This window comes from Colius striatus, chromosome 12 (assembly GCF_028858725.1).
Source record: "Colius striatus isolate bColStr4 chromosome 12, bColStr4.1.hap1, whole genome shotgun sequence".
In the NCBI taxonomy this organism is placed as follows: Eukaryota; Metazoa; Chordata; class Aves; order Coliiformes; family Coliidae; genus Colius; species Colius striatus.
The window spans coordinates 16,548,937-16,561,470 of NC_084770.1; the positions used below are offsets into that span (position 1 = coordinate 16,548,937).

General features: G+C 41.3%; 1 protein-coding gene across 5 annotated transcripts in view; it reads right to left on the bottom strand.

Moving 5' to 3' along the window:
* LOC104563421 (calcium-activated potassium channel subunit beta-2) overlaps positions 1 to 11,293 on the bottom strand; it is a 146,585-nt gene extending 135,292 nt beyond the window's left edge. For 3 of the 5 annotated variants that reach the window (XM_062005592.1, XM_062005588.1, XM_062005587.1), the window contains exon 1: positions 11,197 to 11,282. Coding sequence is in view for 2 of the 5 variants with exons in the window: in XM_062005595.1 (XP_061861579.1) it covers positions 11,197 to 11,234 (38 nt within the window). In the remaining 3 variants the exon portion in view is untranslated. Of the gene's footprint in view, positions 1 to 11,196 lie in introns of all 5 variants that reach the window. The other 2 variants (XM_062005595.1, XM_062005589.1) reach the window with 1 other exon arrangement.
* Between the last annotated feature and the right edge of the window lie 1,241 nt (positions 11,294 to 12,534).

Sequence of the window (12,534 nt, forward strand, 5' to 3'; positions counted from 1 at the left end):
CCAAACTGAAAAAGCATGTTTGTCTGGAATAGAAGAGATTAGGGATTATTTACAAACATCCCAGCTTCTAGGGTTTTGCAAAACTTTTCACTAAATTTCTTTGGCTGTGAAAATCTCCCTCTCAAAGCACCCAACCTGCTCTGCCTTTAGTGATGCTGTAATATTGTTTTCCCCCTGACAATTAATCTGCAGGGAGTAGAAAAGCTCCTCACTGGCTACCTGCTTGCTGCCAGAGATCCTGACCAGGGGAGAAGCATGAGTTGTGGGAGTCCTGGCAATGGCTTTGCTTGGGAGACCCTGAGTGGCTGAGGGATACTGAGCATGTGCAGTTGGAGGCACACAGGGTACCAAAGGCTTTCTGGAAAATGAGCTGTATTTCTAGATACAGTGGTGAATTTATAGGGCTCTTCTGTTGCCTCAAAAAGGAGCAGCAGAGAAGCGGGGCTGCGGGCGAAAGGATCATCATTGATAAAGCTGACAGTTCTGCTAATGTCACTGTGGAAACAGCCACTTTCCTTTTCTTTGCCAGCAGCAACTGAAATAATAAGATGCAGAGGGAGAGGGGGGAGTGTCAGCACTGGGCTACTCACAGTGCTGTTGGCAGTATTTAGATGAGAAACTGGTGGTATGATGAATGACCATGATTCAAAGATACATGGTGATCACTGCTCTGGAAAAGCAGGCAGATTAAGTAGGACTGTGCCTGACTAGTCTGAAGGTGACTCTACCAAGAGCCAGTTGTTAGATGCTAATTGCTTTTTGTGCCCCACAAATAATATTTTTACTGCACTCAGCTGTAGGTACAATAGTTCTTGTAAATATGTTGGCAGATGCTGCTTTCTCTCTTTGGCCTAGATCTGCATGCTGTGCTGCTCACTGGGCTTTAGGGGTCAACAGGCATAGAAGAGCTTGTTTGGTCCCTATCAGAGTGTGACAAGCAAAATTGCACTTCAAGCCTTTCCAGAGCTGAGTTGTCCAGTTGCCCAGCACCCTCACTGATTACCTATGGTACAGACTGGCTGCTGGCACTCTTGTCACACCATGGTTTGAAGGTAAACTCAGTTCTCCAAGAGTCTTTTTCCAAATTTTGCCTTTCTTCTGGTAGTCAAGGATGATCTATACAGCTCTGTCTAAGTACCTCTAGCTTCATGACCTAGTGTAAGGCAGCATGTGACTGGCTGGTCTGGGATGTACTTATAAGTAAAGTGAGATCTTCATAAGACACAAGTGAGGGCTGTAATGAATATGGATAATCCCCAGGTAAGAAGTATAAGCCGTGGTGATTGTGCCCAGTACTTGTATAGGCCTGATGATTCTCAATCTTTTGCATCTGTATCTTTTACATACATTTTAATCTTTTATTATTTTATCGCTACTTCCCTCCTTTAGAGAATGAGGAACAGGGGTGTAGGGTCTAGACTGGCTGCTGTATTGTGTGCATTATCATCAGCACATGAGTCTGTACACTGAGTTCATTCATGTTTTTGGCTGTAGTTAAGGACAGTGTCCACCAAATCTTGTATTTCACACCGTGGCTCTTAAGTCTTATGGATGGACAGATTCAGAGTGGGTGAAGTGTGTTTCTGGCTTTATAAGCTTGATGTGTTTTGTGTGTAGTTAGTTGGAATAGGCAGCTCTGAGAAGAATCATTTGCACAAATACCCAGACATCACTATTTGGATCCATATGTCCTTGATGTGATCTTTTGATGTCTTTCAAAACACCATGTCAAGCTATTCTCAAGGAGGTTTCTGCTTGGAAATGACTAAAGAGCTTTACTTTTAATTTTTGTAGGAGTTAAATTGAATGTTAATAACATCTCCAACACGAGACTTCACACATAGAGTGTTACTGATATCTTTCTAGCGTTTCGTTAGCCAGGGGCACTGTCTTTGCTGTCTGTTTCATCCAAGGACAAAAGCAATTTGTTAGGATAGCCAATTGCCTTCCACTCTTGCAAATTAGCATTAGAGCATCACTATAGATCCATGTTAGCTGGATTATGGCAATGAAACCGCTATAAGCGAAAACTGTTTTCTCAACTAATATTTAGAGAAGATGAGAGAGGGAGGTATACATGAGGGGCATTACTAAATAGATTTCAGTATTTATTTTTTTGAAAGAGGTTCTTTTTTCTCCTGAAAGGGTAATGTACATCTATCTTGCAAGGAGTTTCCTTAGAGGGTTTAAATGAAGACTGAAGCTTTAAGAACAAATCAAAAATGGAAGAAGAATTATATAGCCATGGGAAGCTCAAAAATGAGACACTTGGGGTTTCAGAGAGTTATCATTAATCCCTTCCTGCCCTGAGGGCTTTCCTGTGTGACCATCAAATGACACACATGCAGTGGTCTGGCAGTTTGCCACATCTCTAGGTTTAATGGACTTTGCTCTGGGGATGGTTAAATCTCCAGCTGTTCAGAATGCCAGTTTGTTTTTCTCGACAAATGTGCTCAGGTGTTTATCTCACCTATCTGAATCCACAGAAGTAGATTAGAAATTGTTGCAAATGTTTGGACTTTTTTTAACATCTTTTCCTTACCAGAATCTGGAAACACAAGCAGCCATCAAAACCTGAAAGCCTGTATTGCCTGAGCACTGCTTTGCCGTCAGTTTAACATCAATGGCTGTACCGGCGCCTTCTAAGATTGCTGTTATACTCATGGCTCAACAAAACATGTAATAAGGTGCACATTATTAATACAAGGGGGAAAGAAATGGGCATGTGTCTATCTGGCTTGGTGATAAGACTGCAAAGCTCACATATGCCCCCAGTGCAGCTCAAAGCAGTCACTGCCTGGCTCCCCAAGGTAGTACAGCTCATGAAGTTACATGGCACAAGCATATACTCCAAACGGGTAAAAGGAGGCAAAGGGTGAGTCAAATATACTCCAAGAGGCAAAGTGAACTCTTCAAAGTGAGCAGGAGCTCACTGATAGAGCCGAGGGGGTTGTGGAGGAGTATCAGTCACAGGGTGGGGCTGGCAAGGGCTCCCAGGAAGGAGTGTTTCTGTGTGCATGGCTGTGCCATCAAGTGCCTGAAATGGTTTGGTTCTGATCACCTCATCAGCCCGGGAAACCTCTAAATCAAGAGATTTAGAGCATTGAAAAAGAGTTTAATAATAGCTGACAAAATATAGGCATTGATTTTGAAAATGCTGTGCAGGTATGATAAAAGAGCAGGTGTGTGCTGGATGACAGAGAACTGTATGAACCACTTGTTTGGCTTTGTTTAGTGTTGAGTAAAAGATGAGAGGGAAACAGGAAAGGATCTTCTAATAGTACCATGAATCTTAGCAGTGTAAGACACATTTGGACCATGTAACATATTTCAGAGCCTCCTTTACCATCTTATGCAACAGCACACTGAATCAGGGATGGTTACTCAGTATCTGATGCCTACAGACAAAATGTTTATTTTCTTTTATGAAGAACGCTGGAAGTATGGCTCATGAGTGTAAACTGGGAAAGAGGACGGAGATTTCCAAAGCTGCTGCCAATCTCCTTACATGGACATGATTTGAATCCTGCACATCATTGAGAGGGACCCATGACTCAACTGAATTGCCTTCACAGGTTTTGATTCATAATGACTCCAGGCTCCAAAAACAATAGCCTTTTAAAAACATATTTTAAAAAGACACTGGAGGTGATTTTAAAAATCCCCCAAAAACGCAGCAAACCAATCCCTCTGAAATAATGGGAACAGCTGTACATATTTCTTAGCAGTGAAAGAACTAAAATGCAGGTATTTTGTGACTCAGATAAATCTTCAGTTTCCCATGTGTACAATTGAGACTGTAAATTTGGAGAAAGGCTGCTGTGGGAAGATGAAAGTTCCCTTGCCAGACGAGGACTTGGCTCTTCTCGCTCAAACACACACATGTTTTCAAGATCATTTGCTTTGTGATAGACAGCTCTAAATCCAGGACTTTCAATCTCTTAACTCCTGAACATATTAAATGCATGTGTAAGAGACAGTATTCAGGGAAACTGAAACCTGCTGTATGTCTGCCAGAAAGAATAGCACATCTGCAAAAAGGAATACCAAACTGGGCTGCCTAATGCACTCAGGGCAGGAACACAGTAATTCCAGAGTATCTGGAGTAGATGCAGCGTAACCTACACTTGCAGAACTAAGCCCGGTGTCACGGAAAATCTGCCCCCCAAATGTTTGGTTATTCACTTAGCACACTGGAAAATATTAAGCATTTTATATCTTCAGTTGTTTAGCTGACCACAATATGTAGGTTTGAGACTTGGTACTGCAGTAGCACAGAGTTCAGTCTGGTAAATTTGGTAAAAATCAAAGCTGTGGTATGGTGAGAAGATGTTGATGCTCTTCTGGGCTTCCTGGTTCAATGCTGATGCCTCTGCCTATGGTGTAGCTGACAGGCTACAGGATAGACTGAAAGATTATGGTTAGCCCTCTGTAGCAGGGTGGATCTCAACTTTGTGGTGGTTTTGTGGTATTCATTTGGCCCTCACTCAAGCAGGCCACTGAAGGGCTAAGTTTGCAAGATGTAATTTACTCAGAAGTTCAAACTTTGTTTCAAATTTCCTTCAGATTCAGATTTTTAAAGCAATTACCTAAAATGCAAATCAAGCTTTTTTGCATTCCAGGTGGAACAAAGTTTAGGTGCGGAAGAAAATAGTAGAAAAACACTCAACAATTGAACCATGAGTCTGAGTTCCTCTGAAATTTTGTCTCCTGAGTCTGCAGAGCTGGTAGCCAAGCTGAAATCAGTGTGTAGCAGTACTCCAACTTGCAGCAAGGCTTTATGGCTTTTTTGACCATCCCTGGGTCAAAGCAGGGAAAGGTAGGGCTCTAAGTGTCTGTCAGGGGTACGGGGAAGGCAATAAGGCTTGGGCTAACTAAATACCTGTTTTATGGATTAATCTTTTTGCTGAAGGATAGCTTTTGAAAGCAGCTGTTTCCCTCACATGGTGGTCAGTGGGACCTGCTGCTGTGACTGATTTCACCCAGTGCAGGATTGGTGGTGTTCTCTCTCCAGTATGCCAAGGCTTTTGCTCCTTTTCCCAGAGCTACCAGTTACACACGGGCAAGTGCTGCATCATTTCCAAATGGCCTCCACACCTGAAACTAGTGAATTCAGCAGACTACAAACGGACAGGGCCACAGATAGTCAGGAATACAGGGTTAATTGCATTAACCTGGGTCATGCTTGAACATGCTGATACCAGCCTTCCATTAGAGATTGGAGTTCTTGGGGCTCAGCTGGAGTATAAGGTCAGAAACTGATATTTTTTTATTCTACTTTTTAGATCTTCTGCCTCCAAACATGTCGATTAAGTCCATTACTCCACTTAAAAGCTTGCTGTGATAGCAGTACCAAAACAGTGGAGAAGTACATGTCATTAAACGGTCTCACAGACTAATGTAGGCAACCAGGTATCTTCTAAAAAGCTGTAAAATAGTTAGCACTTGCATGCACAACCTTTTCTTTTGCTGGGAAAGATTTCAGCTTTTCAGATGTCTGAAAACACAGACAAAAACCACAGACCGGCTGTGCATGTAGCCTGTTAGCTTTCCTCCAGAGCTGGATGGCTGCTCATAAAATGAAAGCAAACACTCCAAAGTGGCCTCATCTAAGCCACCCCGCGTCACTTCTGTTATTTGTTGACTAATACAGGGCCAGCTGTCTAGTTAGTGACACACAAGCATTAAATTAGAGAAATCATAGGAAATGGAGACTGGGAGACCCCTTAAAGGTCACCTGGCCCATCTGCTGCCCTGAGGCAGGTTCAGCTTTACCTGCACCACTTCTCTCTGGTTTGTCTAACCTGTTTTCTGAAATAGTGAGGGAGATTCCAGAATTATCCACCATTAGGTAAAAAGTAAAGGGTGTGCTTCATGAAAAAATACAAGTGTTCAGTTAGCAGCTTCTCTCTGTGAGGTTAATCTGATATACAAGTCCACTGTGTGCTTTACTAATGCTTCAAGGAAATATTGCTGATCCTTTGGGGACATGCCAATCTCAGCACTGGAAAATGGGAGATACCTGTTAACTTTTGCCTGTAAGGTTGTTATTGGTAACATGCATGATAAATTTGGGCTAGCTAGGATTTCTGGTCTAATGTACTTTGGTGGCTGCCTTTAAGACCTTAATTGTTATGAATGTGATTAGTCTCCAGTTTTCCAAGAGAGGCTGCACTGTGACAGGGATGAGAGTGTTTCCAGCCCACACAGGCCAGACAGCACACGTCCTGGCAGAGGATGCTGCTGTCCCACTAGCTGCTTGCTTTAATTAATATTCTGGAGGGCCGTTTATTCTGTATAGTGATGAAGCATGGCCTTTATACATCTCATCTGCACTCTTTTGAACTGTCCTCAGCCTCTCCCTACATACATAATTTTACAGTTTACAGGAAAGTTACTTTATTGATTTCACATTTCTTTCAGTGTTTTGCCATTTCCCAGGTACATACTGAGAACCTCTCGTGTAGTTCCCTATTACCAATTTCATCAAGACAACTCAGCTCTTTCTTTGTCTAACCCAAGGCATAAGGTAAAATGGACTAAACAATGTGTTTGGTGCATCCTCCTCTTCTTTTCCTTCTACTTTACATCCTTGAGCACATTTTTAATGTAGGGGGTTGAAGTGCCTCCCAAGAGGGCCTTCCCCTGAGCTCAGTGCTGCAGTCATTAGGAGAAGGTTGCCAAGTGTTCCTCAGTGAATCTCTTCCATGCTTCCTCTTGGCACCTATTGGGAGCTGCTTTCTGCAACCTTAGTATCCTACTAGTTATCTCAAGCTGGCACCCTCACGGTGTTCAAACCAGTCAGTGTTAGAGTAACAGAAACATACTGTCAGCACATTATGGATTTTCTTTTTAATATCAAATGTCCACATCTTAATCCCAGTCAAATTAGCTGAACTAAACACTCTTGTACAGACCACAAGTGGGTGGAAAGGAAGAATATAAATAGATGAGAGAAAACAGCAGGAAGGAGTTTTCACAGAAGAGTCAATTCAGAGCTAATGCCAGGCTCTGCTGCACGGCAGTGTCTCTGAATGCTCTCTTATTTACTGATGAAGAGCAATTGACTCTGGAAGTTACCATTTGTGCTGTTTCTGAATTGTACTATTTAAAATGCTTTAAACATTTTTCTAACTCTGTGTACTTCATAGGAGAGAGGGGACAAACCAGCAATGGAAAGGAGTAATTGTAAATCAGTTAATAGGGCTGTCTGTCATTTTTATTTAGCCTGTGTGTGTAAAGCTGATTTAAAGTATCTTTAAGGAAAATGAGAATCAAGCCTCTTGAGCTTATGCTGTTTTACACGGTCTGAGGAGCTGCCACAGAGCTTTTCTTCCTTTGTTCAGTTCACATAATAGAAATGGGAGAATATTAAAACCAAAAAATAAAAATCTGAATCTGCCCTGCTTAACACTGGAAAACTCTGTGATTGCAGTGATGTAACAGTATAAAACTTGCTTATGCATATCAGGTGCTGCAGGTTTTACCATCAATTCTTGACTTAGCAGCAGCTCTCTGCATTGGACTTTCTTTATAGGCTCCCATTCCAGTATTTTCCTAGCCTGAATCTTCCTAATTTGCAAGATACAGCCTGATGTCGACCATACAAAACAATCTTCTCGGGTATATCACAACTCCCTGTGCCCAGCTGAGCAGACACATGTATATTACTTGCTTCCTAATCCAAGACTCCTGGAGTTTCACTTATTGGTCTCACTTAAACGCTAAAGTTAGGGAAGGATGCAAGTCAAAGATTTGAGGCTCTAAAGGGGTGCATTGAAATCCGAGTGTTTGCTGTTTGTTTGCTTTTAGCTGGGGTTCCTCTGGCTTTTTTTTTGACCTGTATCCGAAACACTTGAATGTGGTGGAATTTGAGACAGTGCTGAATTTCTGGCCTAGTGCTTGTTATCTTTTTCTCCCTGTGACTTGCCCTCTCATTTAGTAATTGCTCTTGTTTGAGTAGATTTGGTTGAGTGAAGCTTTTGTCTATGTATTTTAAACCCCTCTCAGAATAAGGCTCTAAAGAGAAAGTTGAGGAGGAAGAAATTAAGAGGAGAAATTCACGAGGACAGAGAAACTGAGCTAAAAATCCTACTTTCACACTGAGAACTTTCACAGGTGGTTTTTAATGCTTGCCTATGTGTCCAGAAAACCAAAATATCTATCAGATAGTTACCTTTGCCAGTATTTCTCAACAAAATACTAGAAGCTTTGGACTTTTATCCCACTTTAAACATCAGAGTATAATCAGAAATAGATGACTGTTGGTTTCAACATAACTTCATACTGTCCAGAAATAAGCTGTTAGAAAAAGCATTTCAATGCAAGCAGAAATTTCATTGAGAAACAACAACTGAAACACTTTATTTGTTAAGAATAATTAGCAGTTCAAAGACATTTGCCTTTCAAAATCTCTGCTTTGATTCTTGTCAGATGCAGAGGCAGTGATATATGACATGACATTCATCAACAAACTCTCAACATGAAAAGATGTGATGATTTTTCTCTAATTGAGGGGATGGGAAAGAAAACTTTTTTTCAAATGAGCTTCAGAAATACGTTAAATGGCTGTCAAATATCCAGCAGCACTTAGTAGAAAACTGGATGGAAGATTTAAAATTCAGGTTTTGCTCATTCACAGCGTTTTTCTTCTAAAAGTATTTTATTTTCTGACATTTCATATGTTACTTATAGGAATATTCCCCCCCCCTCCGTTTTTAAGATCTCTCTTGTTGAAACTTGCCTGTTTACTTCATTATGCCATTGTGACAGCTTTCTTTGGGACCAGTCAGCTCTTCTGCAGGGTATTTCAACTGAGAAGTTTCAAAGTAGTTTTATTTTAGTTCTGATCTTCCTGTGACTATCGAGTGTTATGTTGGTCTCTCTTTTTTTTGCCCAATTGTCTGCTGTACTGTTCCTTTCTCTTTATTCTCCACTGACTTCCAGCCCATTTTTCTTTTACAGGTAGATATTGTTTTGTGTCCTCTTCTTTGTATATTATTTTTCTTAGCCTCTGGATTCTACAATTAGCATAATTCTGCCTTATTATTTTAGGAATCCAGGTAGAATAACTGAAGAGTAGGGAAACACGGGGGTATGAATTGCTTACAGCAGAAATCCAAGGTCTGTGCTCTAGCTGAGAGTTCAGGAGAGAAGGGATGAGTGGTCCTACTTCACCTTGAGCACCTCAGCATTGCTTTGATGACTGCAGCAGGTTATTTTCATGCATTCAAAACCTGCCGCCTCAGATTTTACACAGGCTGTGGCCAGCATTTCAAGCTGTGCAAAAAAGGGAAACTGAAAAGCCAGTAGAAATACTGGTGTAAGTAAGTTTAAAATCAGACTGTGAAAATAACTGTACAGGTTAATGATTCCTATTTCTTTGTCTGTATCAGTGGTTCAAGGTTATAAATATAACCCAGGTCTGTCTGCTGGGTCTTTTCCTGTCTCTTGGGTCTGTTCCCTCTCTTTCCTTGTTACCAGTTTGATAGCTTGGAGGCGTGGGTGCCTCTGCTTTTGCTTCAATGCAGTGCATGAAAAGCAAACATCTGCAAGAAGCATATTGGAGGCCTTGGAGGAAGAGGAAGGATGTACTTTGGAAAAGTAAATGTTCAAAGGAGCTGTAGCTGCTGTTTTGTGCAGAGTGATTCAGCTCTCTGGGCATGGATTTACCAACATAAGTGCAGTTTAACTCAGTATTTCCATGAAATTAATGAACTGACAGTCATACTTTGAGGCCTGGTACTGCCATGGAAAAACTTCCATCAACTCTAGTGAACTTTTTGCTATGGAAAGGGATGAATAAAACCAGCATGTTTGATTTATTATTATCTATGCTATGCTGCTATATAAGTTAAGAGCAAGGCACTTGCAAGCACTATGTGAACAGACAGGGAAGGTCCTTGCCTCAAGCTTTGGGTCTAGGTGGGATACGAGTTCAGGCAAGATGAGAAGAGAAGGTAGAGGTAATGTGACCAACAGAAAGATAATTGATATATGCCCAGTTCAAGGTTGCACCTAATACCCTTGTAGAGACAATGTCTGTTCCTAAGTTACATATCCTTCATGCACTAAAAGCCAAACAGTAAATAACAATGATTTGGGGGGGGGGGGGGGGGGGGGGGGGGGGGGGGAGGTGGGAAGAAGAGAAGTTTTCTGGAAACCCGGCTCTAAAAACCATGATCATGCACTTGGAGACCAAAAACACACCACAGGTGTACACGTGAAACTAATGTCACTTAAGGTTTGATATTAGAAATATTAATTGAACAGTACAGAGAAAACTCCATCCCAGTAACTTTGAAGATTCCTAAAAGGTAATTTAGAAATGATGCATGTCAAGAACATTTAGTCTTTCGTTGCTTGCTCTTTATGCACACATGGAGTCTTGTTCGGACATGAACTCTTTTCTTCTCTGAACTGAAATATTCGCTGCCTTTGTACAACACAATAAACAAGTCTGGTTTCATCCAGCTAAATACCAGATATGACTCCCTATGAGTAAAAGATCTGCATGTCATCAGAACCCATACTGAGTGGTTTTCCTTTAAAGACACCATTTTCAATTTATCTCAAAGTCTGGCTTAGCTCTGAGTATCTCTTTTATGCAGGTACCACCAAATTGTATCAACATTATAGGATTATGAAGTGAGATCACTTAGCCTGTCAACTCTGGCTTCACATTGATACTTCCAGCAGAGCAGGTGCTATATTTTATTAGTTACAGAGATTCACTGTGCATCCAGAAACTGCCCTCTGCACCCTGCTTTTATAATAGGATTCAATACAGCTGAGCAAATACAACCTCTGTAATATATATGAAATATAGGAAGATAATAGGATCAGGACAAACTCTCTGATTAGGTATAGTGTGCACAGTGAGTCAGAAATACAGAGACGCTTTGCAAGATGAGGAAAAAGGAGGGGGGAGAAAGTGTTTAAGGTCTGCCACGAAGGCCTAGGAAACCTTGCTTAAAGGATTTCGGTCCTAACCAACTCTGTAACCCCTACCAAAGGCCTGAACACAATTACACCCTCAGTATATTTCCATGATGGACTTTAGTTAAATTCTTAACATTGCAAACAGGAGGAAAAAACCCAACTCAAACCCAACATAGTAGTTGTTAGTAACTTCCCAATTACGGACTGACAGTAACTCCCCAGCCCAAACAGCAGAATCCATTTGTTTCTACTCACCTCCATTTGTCTCTTGGATATTTAAAGCAAAGGCTCATTTTGTTCTGCAGATTCGGTGCTGCTGCTCAGTATTGTCTTGCCTGATCATAAAAAGGCTCCTGACCAAAAGGAAGAGGAAACCAATACGTAAAAACAAACACAGAAGCCCAAGAGGAAAGCTACACCCTACAGACCAGCACTAATAGCAACTGCTAGATGGGGAAAGAGAGAACACTCCCAATTACTAACTTTTTCCATTGATACATCTGTTACAAAACAATCTTGCTGCTTCTCTTCCTCCTTGCAAGCAATACTTTGCTGTATGTTTAGACCTCAGATAAACTACACGATGAGTGTGGAGTTTGTGGGGTTTTTTTTGGACCAAGTAAGCAAATTAGTGAAATAATAAACTAGAAGCTCAGCTGACTGCTTTAAAAGTATAGTGCTAAGGCAGTAATTATCACATTGTGCATTTGTCCATACTTCAGGGGTTTTTTTTTTTAATTCAAAAGTCTTCAGTGGAAGCAGAGTCATATTTGAAATAACCACCTATGGGACTTTCTGGCCAGAAAGCTTTAGTGCAGCGGAGGTGAATGTATAGATGATTAATAACTTAATTTTTTAAGAGCTTGATAGGCAGGCAGGGAAAATACACCAAACTATCCTTGCTCAGAGCGGGGTTTAGTGCCAAAAGAGAATTGCATTGAGGAGAGCTCATGATTTCATCTCTAAAGACTTTAAGACTAGAGGGACGTGCAGAGGGGCAAAGTGGGATTTACTGCAGCAGCAGAAGCTGCCTGGCCCAGCTGTGTTTTTTCACACCCTTGTCTTTGTGGATTTAAGCTTCTCCAAGCTCCAGGGCTGTTTCTTTGAGTAAGTCATGGGGTAGCTATGTGTGTGTGCCCACAAAGGCTGAATGGAAACTTTTGTCACTGACATTTAACATGTGGCTTGGAACAAATAACAAAAAATTTGGTTTGAATTAAAAAGCTTTGACAGTTATATTTTGCCAAATGTTAGTCAGAAAACTGATGGATGTGTCACGTTAGAGAATGCCCAGGGTGTAGTACACTCATTTGTTTTCAGAAAGTTAGGATCAGTTTCTTTGCTTGCCTCAGAATAAATCTGGAAGTACTTCAGGGCGGCTGACAGAAATTAAGGTCGTTCCATTCACAAGGGTAAGTGCCTGCCTTGATTCCACAGCCAGGAAATGCTGTATCCAGTAGCAGAGGTGTGAAAGCACTGCTGCAGACAGTAAGTCTGGCAGTGGTTCTATCAAAGCTAATATTATTCCCCCAACCATAACCCTCCCTGTGGCATCTTGCTGTTGCAGCTTTCCATCTCTACATGCTGAGGTGA